At 36.9% G+C, this 24,292-nt stretch overlaps 1 protein-coding gene across 1 annotated transcript in view; it reads left to right on the plus strand.

Moving 5' to 3' along the window:
- LOC120474955 (ras-related protein Rab-37) overlaps window positions 1-22,713 on the plus strand; it is a 46,941-nt gene extending 24,228 nt beyond the window's left edge. Inside the window, exons 3-9 of the mRNA XM_039665611.2 lie at window positions 8,446-8,487; window positions 8,933-8,999; window positions 11,766-11,818; window positions 11,992-12,057; window positions 16,605-16,661; window positions 16,758-16,834; window positions 21,657-22,713. Coding sequence (XP_039521545.2) covers window positions 8,446-8,487; window positions 8,933-8,999; window positions 11,766-11,818; window positions 11,992-12,057; window positions 16,605-16,661; window positions 16,758-16,834; window positions 21,657-21,759 — 465 coding nt within the window. The 3' untranslated portion in view covers window positions 21,760-22,713. The remainder of the gene's footprint in view (window positions 1-8,445; window positions 8,488-8,932; window positions 9,000-11,765; window positions 11,819-11,991; window positions 12,058-16,604; window positions 16,662-16,757; window positions 16,835-21,656) is intronic.
- The last annotated feature ends 1,579 nt before the right edge of the window (window positions 22,714-24,292 follow it).

Here is a 24,292-nt window from a genome sequence, read left to right on the forward strand (position 1 = left end):
TATATTTTTAACCTTATACACGTTTGTCTTACACAATAGCATCAAACTGACTGGCTACTATAAACACAAACAGCGTTGGCATTGGTTTACGTTCTCGATCAAATCGAAAAATAACACCATAAAGTATATATACATGAAAAATACATTTATAAAATTAGTACATATACAAAATTCAGGTGCGTAATGTTTGTACATAAAATAGCATAACTAGTAACGTTAGCCTAGTGGCTATAAAGCCAGCGCTGGCATTTGATAAAACTAAAATATTACGTCTGAAATTATACATGCAAATACATTTAAAATGATGAAGTCTTCGCCTACTCACAGGTTGTGGCCCAACAACGGCTGCCTCTGGTTTTAAAGTTGGAACTGCTTCATGTTTTAGTAACAGATTCTTGTTGAATCCAGTGTTGAACTCGTGGAGATTCTGGAAGCTGTCTTCCGTAAAATGCGCAGCACAGAGAACTAGATTACAATTGTCATTTTCAGGAACATAATCAAACATAAATTGTATCCATTGTTGGCGAAGTACAGCGTCCGTGGGAAGGCTGTAGTCCCAATCCAGTCGTTTTTGTAGGCAATATACTTCCTGTTTTTAAAAGACGATATCTCTGCTTACACTGAACTTTCAGCGCTCCAACTTTGCAGATACTGTTCATGCACCAACAGATTTAAAATCAAAAAAGTGAAATCGCAATCAACCCCCCCTTTAAAAATGTAATGGCTAGAATGTATTCACTCCTGTACTATTGAATCTAACGTATCATCAGCGCTCGGCTTCATTTCCATGGTGCTGTCAAGTACGACTTGCCGTCTGTGAGGTAAACTACACGCTATTGGCTATTTGAAAAGGGGGAGGAGCCGTGGAATGTCTTACTGTAACTTCCTGTTTCAGTGGAAATTACGTTAACGCGTCATACGAAGCTGCTCGTTCCAAAGCACTTCATTGGGACGCTACAGTGACTTTAACCATCGACAACAAGCTTGCATTCATTTTTTTTGAGCAATGCCCTATTAAAAAAAAGTCAAATCACAACCGATACATAGACCAAGTTACACTCGTCACAATTCAGAAGAAAATATCTGTTGCTATACTTCTCTCTGATCACAACTTTAAAGACCCCATGTGAGCCCATCCCATTTAAAAAATTGCTAGTTGTTATTTTAGGGGCATTCTCATTGAAGAGAGCACCTGATTGGACTAAAACAAAAAGTGTGTACGCCCCTTAGTACAAGATGAGTCATTCATATATTTCGTTTCTTTTCTTGGAGAAAGAGTTTGAGTGGCTTTGTGTTTGTTTTTTTGAGTCATCACGGTAAACACATCAGTAGTTGTTATTGCAGAGGCTGTTCTGACAGTTGCCGTCAATGGCACGTGTGTTTATTGGAGGAAAACAAAGTTTGTCATGATCCACAAATAGATATTTGCCCTCAAGCCAAGACAGTCAGTTTGGTTTCACAGTGTGTTTTTGCAGGCAAGTGAAGGTTGGCTAAAGACCTTGAAACTGTCGAGGTTTTGCATGTGGCCTCGTCAGAATCGAGGAGAAAGTGCCATGTTTTGGGAGAGAAGGTGTCTTTACGAAGTTCAAAAAGCCTCGTTCTTTGATTGCCTGCCAACAACGAATAAAATTAGTCGGAAATGAAGCATTTTATGTGCCGTGGCTCAGGGAAACAGTGAGGCGTTTCAGTGCTGGTATTTTTTTTTTTGAATGGCTCAACGGCAGCACTATAGCCTGTGTCTATTTTGGGCTCTTCCTTGTAGCACTTGCTCAGCATGAGGATGTGTGGGAGCCAGAGCGGAGCAAGTCTGATGCCAGAGAAATGGAAAGCCATTACAACACATTGATGCCTATGGTTGATTTATGCTGGGTAGCCTGAGGCCATGAAAGATGTGTTTTTCATAAATCGATGTCCTTTCCAGTGTCAAAAGGTCCTTGAAGCTGATGCCATTTATTTGTCCATTTCTCAAATAATAGGTTATGACTTGGATGGATCAAGCAGGTTTCCTAGAGCAACTGTCTAATGAAAACCCTATAGTCATATGTCATAATCACCATAGGAATGGAAACGGTAAAGAATTGAATGACCCCGGGTTTGATTTTCTCACCCTCATGTCTTGTCTTTTCTCAAACCCCACTGTAAAAGAAGCACAATTTTCTAAGTGAGGAACAGATTCAAGTTTTAATTATTCACTGAAAATATTGGACTTTACAAAGATGGCGCACTCATGTTTACTTATGAATGGGAGAAAGTGCAACCCGCAATATGTTGGAATAAGTCCCGCCTTCCAAATTAAAGAGCCAATCACCAGCCGCTAAAGAAACTGATCTTAAAGGGACACTCCACCCATTTGCATTAAGCTTTCCATTGTTAGAAACCCAGTTATACTATTGAATGGTCGTGCAACACCCTCTCCTTTCCCCTGAGACGAGAAAAATCTGCTATTTACCGTTTTCGCTTCCTCCTACAATGACGCTAAAATCATCATTTTACGTCATTGATGGAGAAAGTGTAAGAGGGGGGATTTCTGTAAAGACTACAAGCACTAGATCCCACCCTTTCAAACCCGCCCATAGGGGGTTGGGCCTAATGCACTAACAGACCAATCACAGATTAGTGCCAGTGCGTCTGATTTCACCGGCAGAACTTTTTGTAAATAAGGACAAAGATACCCTTGATAGCAAACTGACATTGAATCAACGTGGAAATATGACATCGAAACAACGTTGATCTGACATTGCTTTGCTCACCGAATTAACGTTGAACCAACGTCAGACGCGTCATTCATCAAAACTTACGGAAAAATCAACTTGAAATCAACGTTGTTTCAACGTTATGAAAGCAAACCAATTTTCGATTTTCATTTAGCTTTGAAGAACGCCGCGTCTGACGTTGGTTCAACGTTAATTCGATGAGCAAAACAATGCCAGATCAACGTTGTTTCGATATCATGAGAGATGTCGTTTCCACGTTGATTCAATGTTTGCTGTCTGGGAATGAACACGCAGACGGATGCATTATGGAGGATTGGGATTACACATAGTGTCAGCCATCTTGTTTTGGAAGCTAAGCTAGCAGGCTCTTGTTCTGTGGAGAAAGCCGAGTAGTAGGGGTTACCGTCCTCTTTTTTCCCGGACATGCCCGGCCATCGATGTCTGGGATTCACCTTTTGCTTTCTGCAGTCGCCATTCATTGTTTACATGCACAGCTTTTGTTTCAATCTAACTGAATTCATTCTGATTGGTGAATCTGAATGTAGTGTTTACAAGAACGCTAAACAAGTGATCGGTTGATGTGCGTTTTAACATTGCTAAGAAAATCCCCGCTGAGAGATACGAGACCGGTGCGTCTCACAGGTGTCACTCATCGGTAATCACGCCACCAGCCTTGCGCCGTTCTCCCGCGGCCCTCACTCGTCCCGCTCGCCACAGTAAACATGATGAATGGCGACTGTAGAGCGCAAAAGCCGAATCCTGGACATTTTGGGCGATCTTGAAACATATTTTCGGGCAGACTCATCACGGAGACTCACTAGTAGCCTAGACTTGTTGTTACCGGTAGGTGTGGCCTCCTAGGGCAGCGAAGAAAGTGCATTCTGGGAGTTGTTGTCTTTCATCCACATTAGCCAAAAATACATTTTCTGGCTTTTCTCAGTCTAGAAAGCTCCAAATTCAAAAATAATTTCATCTACATAAATACACATTCATCTTTCCTGAGGTAGAGTGTCCCTTTAAGACTTTTCATGCGCATTGGCTCGTCCATGTCTTAATTACTACATTCTAGCCTAGAAAACTCTTCAAACAACAATCCGGGACACTTGTAAAATGATGGTGTCCACCATGACACTCGCTGAGAGAAATGCTGCAAGCGGAGTGATACAAACCGTGAAGCGGTTCCTATGGTGACACACTGGTTGGAAAAGGCTCTCAGCCAATCAGATTTGAGCATGTATATGAGACGGCTGTTGTCAGATTTCATTGGTGATTTCAGTCGTATAATCTTGGAGAACAGCTTTGAAGAATTTGATGTATCCTGACTCAGATGATCGCTGAGTGAAATGACTTGCCTTGAAGGGACTTTACCTCGACCTTTACATTTTGTGGGACAAATAATGTCCTACGGAATGAATAAATTAATAATTTTAGTCATAGGCCTAGACGCACGTAAATCTCGATTGAATTCATTCTTCAATAAGAAACAAGTTCCAGAAAGCGTTCTGAAAAAGCATCTCTCAATTCCCGAGCCTAATCATCACTACCAATTTTGTCACTGGATTTAATTTATCTTGTTCTGCAGCTTGTGATGGTTTTGCCCTTAGAGAAAGAACGAGACATCTGAGCTCTGTTTGAGCGCAGTTCTGTCACGATAAAAGAATTGTGTTTTCATCTCCGTCAGATATGCAAGAGCGCCTGAAGGAACAATAGAGACATACCTGCGATCTTATTGAACCGGTTCATGTTCTTCTCAAATGGCGTTGTGCTGTGCTCTAATTTCTTTTTTTTTAATGAAGAACTTCCTGGAAGGTGCTTTAAGCAGCCGAACCATTACGCCGTCATTTACTCCCCTGTTGCTCCAAACCTGCCTTTTTTAGGTAAAGGAGAAATTTAGCAGAATGGGAAAATCATCTTTTCCACTTTAGTAACTTTAGTTTGCAATTATTATACATACATCTGTGCCAGCTTTGTAGTTTAATTGATGCATGTGTATTTATCCTAATGCAATAAATGTAAAATTGGTTTAGCGCCATCACCCGATTGGTACAATGAGATGAATTAATTAAATTACATCCTGACATAATATTTGACCTTGACGTTTTCCTGTGTAAAATGATGTATGGGAATCACTTAATAGTTACTCGATATTTCAAGGTAATGTCATCACTAATTTGTTTAAATAAGGGAATTTAAGGCTCGAGAAAAAAAAACAATTGTGTAATAACCAGTGTTGGGGAAAGTTACTTTTACTCTAAGTTGTTCAGATATTCTTTTGTAAATTTGAAAGTGATGGATTACTTGGGGAAAAAAGTAATCTGATTATGTAATCAGATTACTTTGCAATAATCTGTAATCTGACACTGTAATGCATTAACCCCCAACACTGTTAATAACGACTGCGGTCTTGTTTTATTCCTGACCCTGTCTTGATGTAAAGTAAATGAAGCCGAGGAATCGATTCTCCTGCAGTTGGGAGTCGACTCCCAACCCCCCCCCCCAAAAAAAAAAACATGGAATTGAACACAACAAAATGTTAGTACTATAAGTTAGCATGATTATTTTTAATTGCTGAGACAAATTTTAACTGTTCGTTTAACCCTGAGGGATAGTTCACCCCCACCCCCCGATAAAATTTGTCAGTATTTCCTCACCCTCATGTTGTTCCAACCCCATAAGACTTTCACTTATCTTCGGAACACAAATTAAGATATTTTTGTTGATATCTGAGAGCTGGATCACTCCTGCATACTAGTCCATAGGCTTCTTGAGGGATTGAAACTTGCCTCAAAGTTATTAAAGACATCGTTAAAATAGTCCAAGTGACTTCAGTGGCTCAATCTTAACTTTTATCAAGCGACAAGAATAGTTTTTGTGTGCAAAACAAACAAAAATAACGACTTTATTTCAACTATTCACTTCCTTCTCTTTGTGCCTCTTGTCAGTTAAACTAGTGTAATTGTGCAGAGCTACATCACACGTAGGCTCACTATTGGCCGACGCTGGTCATGTGTGTGATGCGTGTGAGATCATACACAACAGATCATACACAATACTCAAAGTTAAGATTGAGCCACTAAAGTCACTTGGACTATTTTAACGATGTCTTTAATAACTTTTCGAGGCCGGCAAGTTTCAATCCCTCAAGAAGCCTATGGACTATATTGTGGAGGAGTGATCCAGCTCTCAGATTTCATCAAAAATATCTTAATTCGTGTTCCGAAGATGAACGAAGGTCTTACGGGGTTGGAACAACATGAGGGTGAGCAAATACTGACAGAATTTTCATTTTCGGGTGAACTAACCCTTTAAATGCATGAATGTTTCGCCAGTCATCACATATTCGGGTCTTTAGCGATCCACATCTATACCTAACACGGATGGATCTCTACCGGGATAATTTAAAACTCAAAACTCAAAAATATTTTGTTACCATTTGGAGCTTGGAAGGTTTCAGTTTAAGCAGATGTTTTTATACCATCATTAGTGTCCTCGTCAGAGCTCAGTTCATTCAGGATTTGGCCCATATTCATTTTCCAATTCCCAAAAATATAATTTTCAACATCTTCAAAATCAATATTTTGATCGCTGACAGCTTCTTCATCAGATCCACCATCAGGTGACCGTGACACTGATATTTGATAATGTTCAGTTCTTGCTCTACAGTAAATCATTTCAAGTTTTGCTGATGATACTTCCTATTCTTTTGTTTTCTGCCTGCGGTAACTATGAGTGAAACGTCACGTCATCATTGTGTATCAGACATCGGAGAACAAAAGTGAATTGCACTTATTCGGTCATCAAAGAATCAATTATTGTTGTGCAGAAAAAATATACTCAATTTGTGAGTTACCCTATAAACTTTTTACAACAACACAAAAATGAAAATGGGAAAACAGGCATTGTTTTATAATTAAAATTTTCTTGTTATATTGTTCATAATAAATAGATTGAGGAATACTAAGAAGGTTGATGTCTAACTTTAAAAAATGAATGAGGAGGATGGTAGTGAATGACGTCCCAAGTCGATAAAGACCCGAGGTATGCCTTTTAAAGGGTGCGGTTTGTTTTTCTTTTAAAATGTATATTACCAAAAACAAATTTTTATTTATAGGTTTAGTTTCTGTTAAAGGAGTAGTTCACTTTAAAAAAAAAACTTTTGCTGATAATTTACTCACCGCCATGTCATCCAAGATGTCCATGTCTTTCTTTCTTCAGTCGAAAAGAAATTAAGGTTTTTCATGAAAACAGTCCAGGATTTTCTCCATATAATGGATTTCAATGGGAACCAAACGGTTCAAGGTCCAAAAGACAGTTTCAGTGGGCGTTCGTGACTCTCCTGTTCGAACTTGTTTATCAAAATGATCGAATCTTTTCCTTAGTCAACTGGTTCATTTTGTTCCTTGAATGAAGCAAATGACGCGAAAAAAGATTTGTTCATTTTGATGAACGAGTTTGAACAGGAGAGTCGCAAACGCGCATCACAGAACAGAGCAAGGCGACCATTTGAGCTTGTAAAACTTAAACTTTTTTTTTTAAATGAGCGATCGTTTCGCTTGATAAGACGCTTATTCGTCGTCTTGAATCGTTTAAAGCCATTTGAACAGATTGCAATTTGCACTAAAACTGTCTTTTGCACCTTGAACCGTTTGGTTCCCATTGAAGTCCATTATATGGAGAAAAATCCTGGAAGGTTTTCATCAAAAACCTTAATTTCTTTTCGACTGAAGAAAGAAAGACATGGACATCTTGGTTGAGATGGGGGTGAGTAAATTATCAGCGTAAGTTTTTTTAAAAGTGAACTACTCCTTTAACTACATGAACACTGCACTCAAAGTTATCATATGAACTGCCAACACAAGTCACATGTACCACTTTTCATTGTTTTTTTGTCATTTTTAGGGATCTGACTGCATCTCCTTGTATGTACAGTAAATGAGCAGCCTGAACAGTCTTCAAAATGTCTCCTTTTGTGTTCATGGAAGTCGTACATGTTTGAAACGCCTATTCTTTATACATTTCTGAGCCTCAAGAAAGCGACAATCTAAATCAACAAAGCACAGGCTGTAGCGTCTCGTAGACGAGGAGCACTCCAGCGTTTCATCAGTTTGGCCTGAGGGTTACAACTGTTTGATAATGGAAATTAAAAGATGATGTACGGTAACATTAAGTCAGACATGTTGTGTAATTTCTGCGCAACTGGTGGCACCTACAAATCCACATGCTTTCATTCGCGTCTGCCAAGAAAAAAGAAAGCGGCCAACAAACGACTCTCTTCAGATTTAAACACCCACGCTTTTTGATCCGTCAGCAGCATTAACTACACTGAACGATTGGTCGGGCCTAAATGGTTTCCTGTAGATGGATGTGAATGTCTGCGGATGATAATTATTCATCTCTGCAAATCTCACTTCCATTTGTGTGACTGACGTCTCTGATTGCACTGCCATTTGGTGCATGGAAACATCAGATAAGTCTGGTCCTCAAAACGTTTCGCTCACAAAGGAAGTAACGGCTGACGTCAACAGGAAATTAAGCAGGGAGCTGGTCTGTTATTTCATCTTCGCTATATAATTAAGTCTGCGTGGAGAGACCGGCCACACAAAAGCAAAATAGCACAGCTAGAGATCTCACTTTAGTATGGCTAAATTAAGTGATTTCCTTGAATAACAAAGTATTCACTTTTCATTATTGTGTGGTTTTAATGGGTGTTTCTTCTTCCTGTTGCCTGTAGAATAAGGTGGTGACTGTGGATAACATGAAGGTCAAACTGCAGGTAAGCAAACACAAGTTCATAATCTATTTACACATTTATACCTCCGGTTAGTGGTGTTTGCTGATGCCGACTGTATTGAACTTGGATGGTGTTTTAAGTCATGTGACTTGAACAGATGTCTGCTGGCAGATAGATAACGGATTACTAAAATGTCATCGCTGCTCTAGCCTAGTAGAGGTGTGTGTGTTTTGCTCACCGCTCGCATTTATTTCAGAAAACTGAATTTGGTTTGGCCTCCTGCCGGTTCAAAGATAAGGTTTATTACATCACAAATCAAAATATTCGAAATGCGTTTCAGGATTCCCGCTTTGCCACATTTCGTCAGCAATATAGTGTCGGCCCAGATCCGGTCCACATCTGGCACGCGTTGAATACACATGTAGGGCCGGATGTGATTCGTGTTGCCTGACGTGTAAATGAAGCTGTTGACGCTCCTCTCCTGCAGATTTGGGACACGGCCGGTCAGGAGCGTTTCCGCAGCGTTACTCACGCCTACTACAGAGACGCTCAGGGTAAATATCACACCTTCACTGACACATCACCGTCTGATAGACTTCATTATTGGTGTCGTGTCTTAATAAAGCTGTACGTCATGAGAGACCTTGAGTCACGGCGGTCCTTGTGGAGTAAACTGGTTAAATCACTGTGATGTTCAGCCTCAAGTGGCAGTCTTTTTTTTTTTTTTTTTTAAGTGGTAACAGTATAATAAAATGTTTACACTGTAAAAGATTTGTTATCACAACATATTTTCTTTTGTCAAATCAACTTTACAATAATTTATTTAGTTCAGGTAACTTATTATTTTGAGTTTCTGATGATTAAGTTAATCTCCTTCATTGTATTAACTCACTTTTTCCAGTTCAATCCACTTAAAAAAAGTAAGTAACCTGGTTGCCTTAATTTTAAGTTAAACCAACAATATTTTTTTTACAGTGTTGTAATCACAACATTTTTTTCTTTTGTCAAATCAACTTAAATAATTTATTTAGTTCAGATAACATATAATTTTGAGTTTCTGATGGTTAAAAAAATAAAATGTTTACACTGTAAAAAAAAAATATTTTCAAGATTTGTTATCACAACATATTTTCTTTTGTCAAATCAACTTTATAATGATTTATTTAGTTGAGATAACTTATTATTTTGAGTTTGTGATGATTAAATCATTCTCCTTCATTGTATTAACTCGCTTTTTCCAGTTCAATCAACTTAAAATTTTAAGGCAACCAGGTTACTTACTTTTTTAAGTTAAACCAATAATATTTTTTTACAGTGTAGTAATCACAACCTTTTTTTTCTTTTGTCAAATCAACTTAAATAATTTATTTAGTTCAGATAACATATAATTTTGAGTTTCTGATGATTAAATCAATCTTCTTCATTGTATTAACTCACTTTTTCCAGTTCAATCAACTTAAAATTTTAAGGCAACCAGGCTACTTACTTTTTTAAGTTAAACCAACAATATTTTTTTTACAGTGTAGTAATTCAATAAACATATTAATGTTATTTATGGTGATGTTTTGTTTTTGTTGCTTTGCTTTAAAGGAGTAGTTCACTTTAAAAAAAAAAAAAACTTTTACTGATAATTTACTCACCCCCATGTCATCCCAGATGTCCATGTCTTTCTTTCTTCAGTCGAAAAGAAATTAAGGTTTTTGATGAAAACATTCCAGGATTTTTCTCCATATAATGGACTTCAATGGGAACCAAACGGTTCAAGGTCCAAAAGACAGTTTGAGTGCAAACTGTTCAAAGGACTTTAAACGATTCCAGACGATGAATAAGGGTCTTATCAAGTGAAACGATCGCTCATTTAATAAATACATAAAGTTTAAGTTTTATAAGCACAAATGGTCGTCTTGCTCTGTTCTGGGATGAGCGTTTGTGACTCTCCTGTTCGAACTCGTTCATCAAAATGAACAAATCTTTTTTCGACACATGACTTGAAGGGTCCTTGATAAGACCCTTATTCATCGTCTGGTGTCATTTAAAACCCTTTGAAGCTGCACTGAAACTCTCATTTGGACCTTGAACTGTTTGGTTCCCATTGAAGTCCATTATATGTACACAAGTCAACAAAATATATAACATTGTTCAAGTGGTTTTTTGGATATTTTAATCCAAAATTCCTACATATTGTGGCTTTATGTTTTTAATAAACGGATACTTGATCACTTAAATATGGATGGAAACACTTATGTAACTTATTTTGACATGGACATGGACATCTTGGATGACATGGGGGTGAGTAAATTATCAGTAAAAGTGTTTTTTTTTTTTTAAAGTGAAGTACTTTAAAGTTTAAAACCAATGTTCAGTAAAAAAAAAAAAAAATAGATATATGGAAATTTCCATTTATATCGCCAAAAATGCATGTTCATTGCGTTTGAGCAATTTTGTGTAAATTGTTATTAAAATATGCATTTACACTCATTGGTAACTTTATTGGGTAGACCTCGCTTGGCCCTTTTTGTCTTCCAAATTGTCTTCCTATTGGGACTAAGAGGCCCAAAGTGTGCTAAGAAAACATCCAACACACCATTACACCACCACCACCACCAGCCTGAACCGCTGATACAAGGCGGGATGGATCTATGACCCGACCAACTGAATATCACAGCAGAAATAGAGACTCATCAGACCGGGCAATGTTTTCCCAGCGTTTTCCCAACGTTTTCCTGGTGAGCTCTTGTGAGTCAAGTTTGCTGTTTTTTGGGTCAGTTACATCAGCTGAACCAGTCTGGCCATCCTCATCTGACCTCTGGCATCAACAAGGCATTTCATCCACAGAACTGCCGCTCACTGGACATTTTCTCTTTTTCGGATCAATCTCTGTACCCCCTAGAGATGGATGTGTGTGAAAGTCCCAGTAGATCAGCTTTCTGAAATACTCACCGTCACCAACAACCACGACACAAAGTCATTTGAATCCCCGCTCTGATGCTCACTTTGAACGTCAGCAGATCGTCTTGACCATGTCTAAATGCATTGACTTACTGACATGTGATTGGCTTATTATATATTTGCGTTAACATGCAGTTGAACGGTTGTACCTAATAAAGTGGCCGGTGAGTGTATATTGGCATTATATCAGTCATCATCAGCTCTGCTCTCTAGTTATTGGTGTTTCTTCGATCAATGAAAAGCTCATATTGGTCCTCCACTGGTCTGAACTGTTACAATCAATCTTTCTCTGTACGTTTTCCAGACTTATGTCAGTGTTAATACGAATAAAGCTCAGTTCTGAATGATGAAAGCTGTCCTTTCCATTTCAGCTCTACTGCTGCTGTATGACATCACCAGAAAAGCCTCCTTTGACAACATCAGAGTAAGACAAACAAACATTTCAGACATTTAAAAAAAAAAAAGGGTTCATTTGAGGTTTTTATTTCTTGGCTTTCGATAGCGTGGGTTGTGAGAAGACATATCTACCGAAGATGTGTTGCTTGTCCTTCAAAGTGTGTGTGTGTGTGTGTTTGTTGCATGTGTATTGCTATGCAGGCCTGGCTGACTGAAATCTATGAGTACGCACAGAAGGATGTGGTCATCATGTTGCTTGGCAACAAGGTAAGTGGGACTTCCTGAAAGGAGTTAACCGAGATAAGCAGACTCTTTTGAAAGATTGAAAAATAATGTTTAATGCAGACACAGAGCCAAAAACCTGTTTTTTTGTCCTTCATACTGACTGTCAGTTTAGCGAGTAATACATTTTTGCCTTAAGCATTTTCCCACACACCTTTGGTCACCTTTCTTTCATTGTTTGATGTGTGCTTTGGGTGTGTTCTGGTGTAACTGCACTAACTGGTTTTGCACTGGATTAGATAGCGCCCCCTATTGGACTGATTGAGCCAGAAAGCCTCATTTTATATCATAAATTGCTGGCAATGGACTAAATGATAAAAAAGGGACTGGGAAGATATAAATGCACATAGCCCATAGTACATTACCCACAAGCCTTAATGTCATACATGTCAACATAAGTGCCGTATCTTATTGGACACGTATTAAAAAGTGCTGTAAAAAACATATTGGTCATTGTCCGTTCAAGTGAATGCATTGGTATTAACAAATGCGGTCTTATTGTTACCATATTAATACTTACAAAAACAGGGTTTGAAAGATGGATTTATGATGTACTCATACATTTAAATGTATTAATTTTGAACAAAATTGCGTAAGTGTTTCCATCCATATTTAAGTGATCAAATATCCGTTTATTAAAAACATAAAAGCACAATATGTCGGAATTTTGGATTAAAATATCCAAAAACCACTTGAACAATGTTAAATATTTTGTTGACTTGTGTACTTGCATAATCCCAAATGTTTCAAACAATGTTAAAATCCAGAGAAATCTGATAATTTGACCAGTGTAACGGACCGTGTGATTTCGTCGCCTATCGATGTCGTATCTATGGAAGCTTGTTTCTGCCACAGTTTGGAAAATAAAAAAGGTAATTGCGACTTTTTATCTCACAATTCTCACTTTTTTTTCTCACAATTGCGAGTTTTATTTACAGAATTGGGTGATTTAAAGTCAGAATTGGTTGATATAAAGTCGCAATTGCTTGTTATAGTCAGAATTGTGAGATATAAAGTCAGAATTGCATGTTAGAAAGTCAGAATTGGTTGATATAAAATCGCAATTGTGTGTTATAACGTCAGAATTGCGTGATTTAAAGTCAGAATTGTTTGAGTTAAAATCAGAATTGGTTGATATAAAGTCGTACTTGCGTGTTATAAAGTCAGAATTGCAAGATATAAAGTCAGAATTGCGAAATATAAAGTCAGAATTGTGAGATATAAAGTCAGAATTGTGTGATTTAAAGTCAGAATTGGTTGATATAAAGTCGCAAATTGCTTGATTTAAAGTCAGAATTGTTTGAGTTAAAGTCAGAATTGTTTGAGTTAAAGTCAGAATTGTTTGAGTTAAAGTCAGAATTGGTTGATATAAAGTCAGAATTGTGTGATTTAAAGTCAGAATTTTGTGATTTAAAGTCAGAATTGTTTGAGTTAAAGTCAGAATTGGTTGATATAAAGTCAGAATTGTTTGAGTTAAAGTCAGAATTGTTTGAGTTAAAGTCAGAATTGTTTGAGTTAAAGTCAGAATTGGTTCATATAAAGTCAGAATTGTGTGATTTAAAGTCAGAATTTTGTGATTTAAAGTCAGAATTGTTTGAGTTAAAGTCAGAATTGTTTGAGTTAAAGTCAGAATTGGTTGATATAAAGTCAGAATTGTTTGAGTTAAAGTCAGAATTGTTTGAGTTAAAGTCAGAATTGGTTGATATAAAGTCAGAATTGTGTGATTTAAAGTCAGAATTTTGTGATTTAAAGTCAGAATTGCGTGATTTAAAGTCAAAATTGTTTGATTAAAAGTCACAATTGCGTGATATAAAGTCAGAATTGGTTGATATAAAGTCACAATTGTGTGTTATAACGTCAGAATTGTGTGATTTAAAGTCAGAATTGTTTGAGTTAAAGTCAGAATAGTTTGAGTTAAAGTCAGAATTGGTTGATATAAAGTCAGAATTGTTTGAGTTAAAGTCAGAATTGTTTGAGTTAAAGTCAGAATTGGTTGATATAAAGTCAGAATTGTTTGAGTTAAAGTCAGAATTGTTTGAGTTAAAGTCAGAATTGTTTGAGTTAAAGTCAGAATTGTTTGAGTTAAAGTCAGAATTGTTTGAGTTAAAGTCAGAATTGTTTGAGTTAAAGTCAGAATTGGTTGATATAAAGTCAGAATTGTTTGAGTTAAAGTCAGAATTGTTTGAGTTAAAGTCAGAATTGGTTGATATAAAGTCAGAATTGTGTGATTTAAAGTCAGAATTTTGTGATTTAAAGTCAGAATTGCGTGATTTAAAGTCAAAATTGTTTGATTTAAAGTCACAATTGCGTGATATAAAGTCAGAATTGGTTGATATAAAGTCACAATTGTGTGTTATAACGTCAGAATTGTGTGATTTAAAGTCAGAATTGTTTGAGTTAAAGTCAGAATTGTTTGAGTTAAAGTCAGAATTGGTTGATATAAAGTCAGAATTGTTTGAGTTAAAGTCAGAATTGTTTGAGTTAAAGTCAGAATTGGTTGATATAAAGGCAGAATTGTGTGATTTAAAGTCAGAATTTTGTGATTTAAAGTCAGAATTGTTTGAGTTAAAGTCAGAATTGGTTGATATAAAGTCAGAATTGTTTGAGTTAAAGTCAGAATTGTTTGAGTTAAAGTCAGAATTGGTTGATATAAAGTCAGAATTGTTTGAGTTAAAGTCAGAATTGTTTGAGTTAAAGTCAGAATTGGTTGATATAAAGTCAGAATTGTTTGAGTTAAAGTCAGAATTGTTTGAGTTAAAGTCAGAATTGGTTGATATAAAGTCAGAATTGTTTGAGTTAAAGTCAGAATTGTTTGAGTTAAAGTCAGAATTGGTTGATATAAAGTCAGAATTGTTTGAGTTAAAGTCAGAATTGTTTGAGTTAAAGTCAGAATTGGTTGATATAAAGTCAGAATTGTGTGATTTAAAGTCAGAATTTTGTGATTTAAAGTCAGAATTGTTTGAGTTAAAGTCAGAATTGGTTGATATAAAGTCAGAATTGTTTGAGTTAAAGTCAGAATTGTTTGAGTTAAAGTCAGAATTGGTTGATATAAAGTCAGAATTGTGTGATTTAAAGTCAGAAATTTGTGATTTAAAGTCAGAATTGCGTGATTTAAAGTCAAAATTGTTTGATTTAAAGTCAGAATTGGTTGATATAAAGTCGCAATTGCGTGATATAAAGTCAGAATTGGTTGATATAAAGTCGCAATTGCGTGATATAAAGTCAGAATTGGTTGATACAAAGTCAGAAATGTGTGTTATAAAGTCAAAAATGTGTGAAATAAAGTCAGAATTGTTTGATTTAAAGTCAGAATTGTTTGATATAAAGTCGCAATTGCGTGTTATAGTCAGAATTGCGTGATTTTAAAGTTAGAATTGGTTGATATAAAGTTGCAATTTGGTGATATAAAGTCAGAATTGTAAGATATAAACTATTCTGAGGGGAAAAAAGTCTTTTTTCCTTCTAATTGGCCTGATAACTCGCAATCGCGAGTTTATATCTCACAATTCTGAGAAAAGATGTCAGAATTTCGAGATATAAACTCGCAATTGTGAGGAAAAAAAGTCTGAATTGTGAGAGCCTCAATTCTGTCCTTTTTTCTCGCAATTGTGACTATTTCCTAGAATTGTGATTTTATACCTCGCAATTGCGGCCTTGTTTCTCAAAATTCTGACTTCATATCTCGCAATTGTGAGATAAAAAGTCGCAATTATTTAAAAAAAAATTTTTATTAGACAGGTGAGCAACTGTTTGGATGCTTTTATCGACAAAAAACTAGTTGTATTGTTTAAATCTCTTGTCTAAAGTGACCTGTATGAGTAGTAATTTGTGGCTTTTTTTTATTAGAACAACAAAATAATGTGAATTTAAATGATCGAACGTAACTGTAATAAAGTTCAGGGACTAATGAGGCGAACATTAATCGTAACAATAAACATATAAAAACATAAAAAATTATCAATCGTCAAGCGTCTTTGTTTTGAATAAGAGACCTCTACTGGTGAAACTTACATACTGCGCCTTTAAGGTCAAATACATACTGCGCAGTATTTGACTTTGTAAATAAAACAGATTACTGATTAATTTTACGTTTAATTCAGTGTGTTACTTGCCCAACTTTGTGAATGTTTAAGAGAAAAACTGGTCATCATAAACTAAACGACCGAGGATGACATACGGCAGACTTTTATGCCGTTCCGAAAACAAACGCGCGCAGAAGCACACGCCTCGTTTCATGGAGACGCACCACAAATGACGTTAATGTGTGTTTCAAAATCGGCTCCAAATATCAAATATGTTTAATATCCTCTAACTGGATGAAATCAAAGTCCTACACTACGCCATTGCCCATTATATTATTACATATGTCTGGCTTTACAGGGTTAACTTGTTTATCTCAGAATGTTCCTTTAATAAAATCATAGCAGCATGTTAAAAACTGGACCTCTATTCACACTCTTGTTGGTTAGTTTGACTCTGGAGGATGCCAAGGATATGTGTTAATGGTAATAAATGTGTTTTTGTTCCTCCAGTCAGACATGGCTGCTGAGAGGGTCATCACACACGAGGAAGGGGAGAAGCTGGCGAAGGTATGAGTGGATGTGTATTTAACACGCATACACACACAAATGATCAATGAACAGTTATTTTTATTTAACTTTACACTTTCTTTTTCTTTACTAAAGCAATATGGAGTCCCTTTCATGGAGACAAGTGCCAAGACCGGTGTCAACGTGGAACTCGCTTTCCAAGCCATAGCAAGGTCTGAGACTCTCTCTATAATTATTATATACTTTAACCCTTGTGCATCAATTAAAAAAAGTTACTCATAGGTAAAAAGAGGACATGTCAAAAAACTGTCATAAAAATGTGACGCTTTGGCGCACAGACTTAAGTTTGGTATCATTTTAAAGAAGACCCTTTGCAGATTATTGCTGAAGTAAAAAAATAATAATAAGTAAATCCAAAAAAAGTTATATAGGTATAAGTTTATGAAAATTATTTATAAAATAATATTTTATATAAAATATATATTTTTTAAATCAGGTTGAACTCAAAACTACATTAAAATCAAAGCCATAAATCTAAATAGGTTGTGTTCCAAATTTGAGGTTGATATCTCAAAAAATGAGCTTTCGGTAACAGTTTGTTTGGGCGTAGTAACATATTTTCCCCATTGGGTCCCAGCAAAACCCCACTGGAGCTCACAGTGATTGGATTTGAATTTGCAGTTTTTCTCTCTCAGTCTGACAAACACACACATGCGCACACACACACACACATATTTTTTTATAACACACATACTAACCACACTCTGACATCCATACCAACACACCCACACAAATATCATTGCATAATTTATCCAGTTGACTCTATAGTATGCCGAACCAGAAAACAGGAATAAAGCGACATTTGTTTTATAGGCCAAACTTAAAAAAAATGACACCATCTGATAAAAAATAGTCAAAAATAAAATTTTGAAGCCTTGCCATCAGAATGAAAGCCTCTTAACAAAGATTGCATAATTTTATAGTTAACTGAACCGGGGATTAAAAATGGCAGTTTTAATGGGTTTCAATGGGGACATATTTGTCCAAAAGGGGCTGAGAGGGAGTATTTTTTGTACCTAATGCAAAAAATATTTTTTTAAGAAAATGACGGTGAAATAGTAAAATTCCAATAAAAATACACACCTGTGCCAAGTTTTTTGCAGTTAGCTTTAACACAGGCAAAGTGATCAAAAAAACAAAACTGAAAAGGACAAAAATGTCCACAAGGATGCACAAGGGTTAAGTGAATTTTAACTTTTAAACAAGTGTCGGTATTACTATTGATCATATGTACAGTTGTTTAAACGAACATTAAAGTTAGCATGAAACTGAAGATGAGCTAGTTCTCTATTGTGACGGACAGTCTTGTGAAAAAGAAAGTAGGCCTACACCCTTTTTAATGTAATGCTTTTAGTGTCGGAACAATAAAAATCATTTGGTCTTAAAGGGTTAGTTCACCCCAAAATGAAAATTAAGTCATTAATTACTCACCCCCCATGCTGTTCCAACCCCGTAAGACCTTCGTTCATCTTCGGAACACAAATAAAGATATTTTTGATTGAATCTGAGAGCTGGATCAGTCCTACATAGACTTCCTAAGGGACTGACTCTTGACGGCCCATAAAGTCATTAAAGAAAAGGTTTAAATATTCCATGTGCCTACAGCGGCTCAATTATAAGTTTATCAAGCGACGAGAATACTTTTTGTGCGAAAAAAACATAAATAACGACTTTATTCCACTATTCCATTACTTCCTTATGGGCGCATGCGCGAGAACTGAGACGAGGACGTTCTCATTCGTCTACTTCTTGTTACCGGCTGCTCACCGCTTAGGAGTTTTACCGCCACCTACCGTATAAGATGATGTGCTGATATAGCTGGAAGTGCAAAACTTTCTGTTTACAAGCAGAGGAAGATGCGCGCTGTACATACGCTTTTCAATTAGCGTATTTTCCGCACTATAAGGTGCACTTAAAAGCCTTTAATCTTCTCAAAAAACGACAGTGTTCCTTATAATCCGGAGCGCCTTATATATGGATCATCATTTTATACGGTAGGTGGCGGTAAAACTCCTAAGCGGTGAGCAGCCGGTAACCGTCCTCGTCTCAGTTCTCGCGCATGCGCCCATAAGGAAGTAATATAATAGTCGAATTAAGTCGTTATTTATGTTTTTTTTTTTCGCACAAAAAGTAGTCTCGTCGCTTGATAAACTTATAATTGAGCCGCTGTAGGCACATGGAATATTTAAACCTTTTCTTTAATGACTTTATGGGCCGTCAAGAGCCAGTCCCTTAGGCAGTCTATCTAGGACTGATCCAGCTCTCAGATTCAATCAAAAATATCTTTATTTGTGTTCCGAAGACGAACGAAGGTCTTACGGGGTTGGTACAGCATGGGGGTGAGTAATTAATGACTTAATTTTCATTTTGGGGTGAACTAACCCTTTAAAATTAGGTAAATACAACCTCAGAACACATTACACTGTGTCATTGTTTAATAAAGGCAAAATGGAGAAGCCATGTGTGAAAAACTAAGTACACCCTATGATTCAACTGCTTGTAGAGGCTTTATCAGCGATGAGATTCAGGAATCGTTCTCTGTGTGTCAGTATCAGTCTCTCACGTTGGTGATGAGGAATTATCCCGCTCTTCTTTACAACGTTGCTTCGGTTCGTTGAGGTTTATGGGCACAGCTTTCTTACGGTCTCCTCTGAGGTCTGGACTTTGGCTGGGTCACTGCAACACTTTGATTCGGGTCTTTTTCAGCCCTTCTGCTGCTGTTCTGGGATCATTGTCCTGTCGCACGACCCGGTTTCGGCCAAGCTTTCGCTTTCGGACAGTTAGGCTCACATTTGACATGGTCGAGTTCATGGTCGACTCAATGACTTGTGTCGAAGCTGTGCTTCTTGTTAGAGAGAAGATTATTTCTCCTGGCAACCCTCCCAAACATGCCAAACTTGTCCCGTCTTGCACTTTAATGAACTTGAACATTTCACATGTTAACCGAGGCCTGTAGAGTCTGCTGGGACGTCCACTCCTGGGAAGATTAGCAACTGTCTTTCATGTTTTCTTGTTTATAATCTTCCTCACTGTAATGGACTTCAGATGGTTTTTATAACCCTTCTCAGATTGATGGCAGCAGCAACTGCTTCTCTAAGATCATTGCTGAGGTGTTTCCTCCTCGTTATTGTGTGAACAAACACACACACACTGGAATGATCCAGACGAGCAAACTGACACAACTTCTGCTTTTATAGAGGAGATGACACTCGCTGATGATCAATTAAAGACATTTGATTAGCAGAGACTGATTGATTCTTACTGGGAACAGTAAGGCTGTACTTAGCTTCACACATGGCTTTTCCATTTTGACCTGGTTTTTGTTCAAAAAAGGATGTAATATGTCGTGTTGTTATTCATCTTTATACCATGGTCTGGGTGAATACTCGATTCTGATTGGCTGCAGGGTGTTCGTTAAAAAGGGATAGAGGACACCTAGTAAAGTAGTTCTGGTGAAACTGCCTGTTTACCATTTGAAATTAATAAATAAATGCGCTGCCCACAACAGCTGTGAGTAACCATAGCAACAGGCAGTCAAAGTATCCGTTAACAATTTGCTCTATCAAAACAAACATCTTACGTTAGTTAGATATTACATAGCCTACTAATACAACAATGAGCGACTTCGTTATTTCTTTTAACATTTATGGAGAATATGACAACTTTGACGACTGGGATGCTGCTGAAGAAAGAAGAAATGTAAATAAAACGGAGAAACGTCGCAAAGAAAATGACACCGCTGCTGCTCTGAATGAGACCCTGCGGGAGTTTTACGCAGCAGTCCAGACAACCACGGCAGGAGGGTAGCTACAGCGTTTCAAGCCTAAGAAGCCTGTTTGATTAATTGTTTTATGTGTAATAAAAAAAATAAAAATAACTATGCCTACCTTTGTGTTTCATAAAAATCAAAAAATGCATTTTTGAACCTGAAGGTTACAAGCTGAGCGGACTATAAATATCTCCGGTTTCTAAATAAACCAGGCGAGTTATTATTTGTAAAAACTTGATTTAGCCTAATTAAAATATAAACTAGCAGCTAATGTTTTAAAAATGTTTTATTTGGCAAGTGACCATGGTATAAGCGGGTTAATGCCCTTCGAGGTGTCCATTGTCAGGTTTTAATAGACTTCGGCGGAGGCAACCGTCCTCCGCTGCGCGTCGGCCGGTTCACGCCTCGCCGTCGTCCATTAAAACCTGACAATGGACACCTCGTCGGGCATTAACCCTTACTTTTCACACGGGCCTTCAAACTGCATGAGGTCTTAAATGTCTTTTTAAAGGGATAGTTCACTTTGACATTAATTTCTGGTATGTTTTATCTTACCTCAAGGGCATCCAAGATGTAGGTGTCTTTGTTTCCGCAGTAGTTTCAATTTTGATATTTTTCGGTCAAACCGTTCTTGTCAGTCATATAATGGAGGTCTATGGTCACCACCTCAAAGAGCATGCACAGAGCAGTCCAAATTAAACATGATTTAATGACTCGTAAATGTAAGTACACACTGATGGCCTAAGACACGAAACGAGCGGTTTATGTAAGAAAACTAACAGCATTTATATCGTTTTTACCTTGTGTAATCACAGCCACGTCCAAGTGATCTGAGGGCGCGGTCGCTTTGTGGCTGTGGTTACACGAGGTAAAATGATATAAATACTGTTCGTTTTCTCACACAAATCGCTCGTTTCGTGTCTTAGGCCATCAATGTGTACTTACATTTACGAGTCATTAAATCATGTTTAATTTGGACTGCTCTGTGCATGCTCTTTGAGGTGGTGACCATAGACCTGCAGTTTGACCTAAAAAATATCAAAAGTGAAACTACTGCGGAAACAAAGACACCTACATCTTGGATGCCCTTGAGGTAAGCTAAAACATACCAAAAATTAATTTCAAAGTGAACTATCCCTTTAAGGCTTTGTCAAACCAACACTTAAAATTTTGCGTCCGTCTGTCCGTGTGTAATCTCCACCCAGAGAACTGAAGCACAGAAATCTCCAGCAGCCCCACGAGCCCAAGTTCAAGATCCACGATTACATCGACTCTCAGAAGCAGAAGTCCAGCTGTTGCCTCGGGTGACGGACCTCCTCCACGTCCAAGATATTTCTATACGAAGATGTGTGTGTGAACGTTGTTTTGATGTGTCCGATGATCCCCAGACCCCTGTTTGCTTTCTAGTCAGGAATATACAGCCAAATACTGCTGAGGTACATCAGAGTAATAAGCCTCTGGTGGTGGTTTCTGCTTTATAAACTGCATTGATCCAGGTGTGTACAGTTTCCAGGTACGTCTGTCTGTGTAACTTGATTTTTCTGTGTTTCTCTGATGGTTATAGCATCTGTCTATCACACAGAATAAAATATATTGGTGTTACGTTACATTATACGCCACGCAAATGTGCCGGGCAGTGAGCTTGTGTCTAGTGTTTATAAAATCCTGTATATTTAAGTGTCTTGCTCTTGCAGAGTCGAAATATCAGCTTCTGTTTACAATCAGTGTATTGACTGGAAAACAATCATAGCACAGCTTGACTGAGTCGGGCCTTGATCATGACGTAATATGGGATTAATTTCACATGTCGCACTCACTAGTATGATTGTCTGGCGTGCTTAGTTTGATGTGAATATGGGCTGTAGCCTATTATAAAATATTGTTTTTTTTTCACAGTGGTCACAAAGTGCCATGAGAAAGTTCAATGTAACCACATACATGTGTTTTGTAAGAGAGGGTTTTGTTTTCAGTGCTTTGTTTGGGTGTTTTCCATCGATTCATTAGTATTTAACGCCACAGGGGGGCGGTGTTACACACCGAGAATTACGAATAAATAATGAGCTTATCGGTTTAATTGTTGCCTTATCTTTCATGTTTATATGTGTCCTGTACCTTTAAATGAAGCGAATTAGGTCAGGTTGACCGATGGTTCTCAGAGAAGATTAACAAGTTTTATTTGAATGAGCAAATGCTTGTGTTGTACTATGTAAGTTGTTTTGCATTAAATCATTTGCCAAATTAATAAATGTAAACGTTATTTGAGCTTGGCGAGACATTGGTCTGTGGAGTGTGGACTGCTATTGGTTATTTTGAGTCGCGTGACCGCACACTGCACCTGTTTGCTAAATATCTGGGACTTACGTTCGTTTCTGTTGTAAGCTAAATGCATATTATTCACCTTCTGAAAACGGATATCAGTCTCAGTAAAAAGCCTGCCTTTCTAACACTAAATCTGACGTTCAATTTAAGACGATCATTTTGGGAAGATCGTGTTTTTTTTTTTTTTTTTTACAATCGCTTAGGCTAGTCACTTTTTCCAAAACTCTTATCACAGTTCTCAACTTGCAGCTCGGCACAACAGTTATTTTCTCATTTAAAATGCACTTCATAGCCTTCATGTCTCAAATCAGCTCACTCTTCCATTATAGCAAAGTTTTTTTTAAGCAACAAACACTTTAAACAAACTAAAACAATGGGCCAAAGAACACTAGGTTGCAAATACGCCCCGTTTTCTATTAACGTTTATTTACAAAACAAGAATGACACCTTATAATTCCTTGAAGTGTAAAAAATTATACAATCAATAAATTATGATATATAGGCTTTTTAACATAACTTTCATTACATAGGCTATACTTGCTTTACTCATCAAAAATAAGCCATTTCAACTTTTTAGTTAAGTTAAACAAGAATCAACTCCTTTTAAAAAAAAATAAGTTTAATTTAGCTGATTTAAGTTGATATGACTTCAACATCCAAGTTATCTGTACTTAATTTAAGGCAGCAACCTTTTTTTGTGTGTTTCCCCTTGAGAATAGATGGCAATGACATTGAAAGACTAACACTTGTGTATGTGTGCAGCTTCTTCTAATTATTTTAATAATATTTTCGGTGTTTAGATTCAGATTTGATAGTTTTTCAGTGTTTAGTTGAATTAGTGTTGTTTTTGAACTTAAGTTTAACTGTTTTGAAAAGAGGTTATGTACAGTAAACTGCAAATTGGCCTGTAGATATAAGGTTTGGTGATGTTTGTGTTTGAGAAATCATGTAATTTGCAATAGGCCTATGTAGGACTTCATTAAATGTATGGTGTGCCAGTTGACAGATGTGAACGCAATCGTTAGGACGGACCCACTTACCTCAGGAAAGAAGTACGGCTACATTGATTGTAGATATTTCATGTCGTGTTTTTGTTAAACTGGGCAGGACATGGGCTGCTTTTTAAAAAGCTTGATGCTAGTCACTATTCATTTTTAAACAATTCTCCTTTTGTGTTTCATAAAAGAAGGAAGGGCATATAGAGCATTACAACAACACCAGGTGAGTAAAGGAAGACTTAATTCTCATTTTAGGGTGAACTATCCCTTTAAGTAGCCTGAAAATACTGTAAAACTTGAAGGCACAACCAATACAGCCTAATGTGAATTTTATTGTAATTTGTGCATTACAGTAATGCAGGTGTATATATATGAAATGAGAAGATGGGAGGAATTTTCATGTAATGAAAATGATCTTATAAAAGTTTAGGCATTGCATTGCTTATTATTAGTTACTGTATAATCTCACAAAATATACAATTTGTCAGATTAGTTTATGATGCATCTCAAATAACCGTAATCCT

Source organism: Pimephales promelas, chromosome 3, assembly GCF_988280905.1.
Source record: "Pimephales promelas chromosome 3, fPimPro1.hap1.1, whole genome shotgun sequence".
Classification (NCBI taxonomy): Eukaryota; Metazoa; Chordata; class Actinopteri; order Cypriniformes; family Leuciscidae; genus Pimephales; species Pimephales promelas.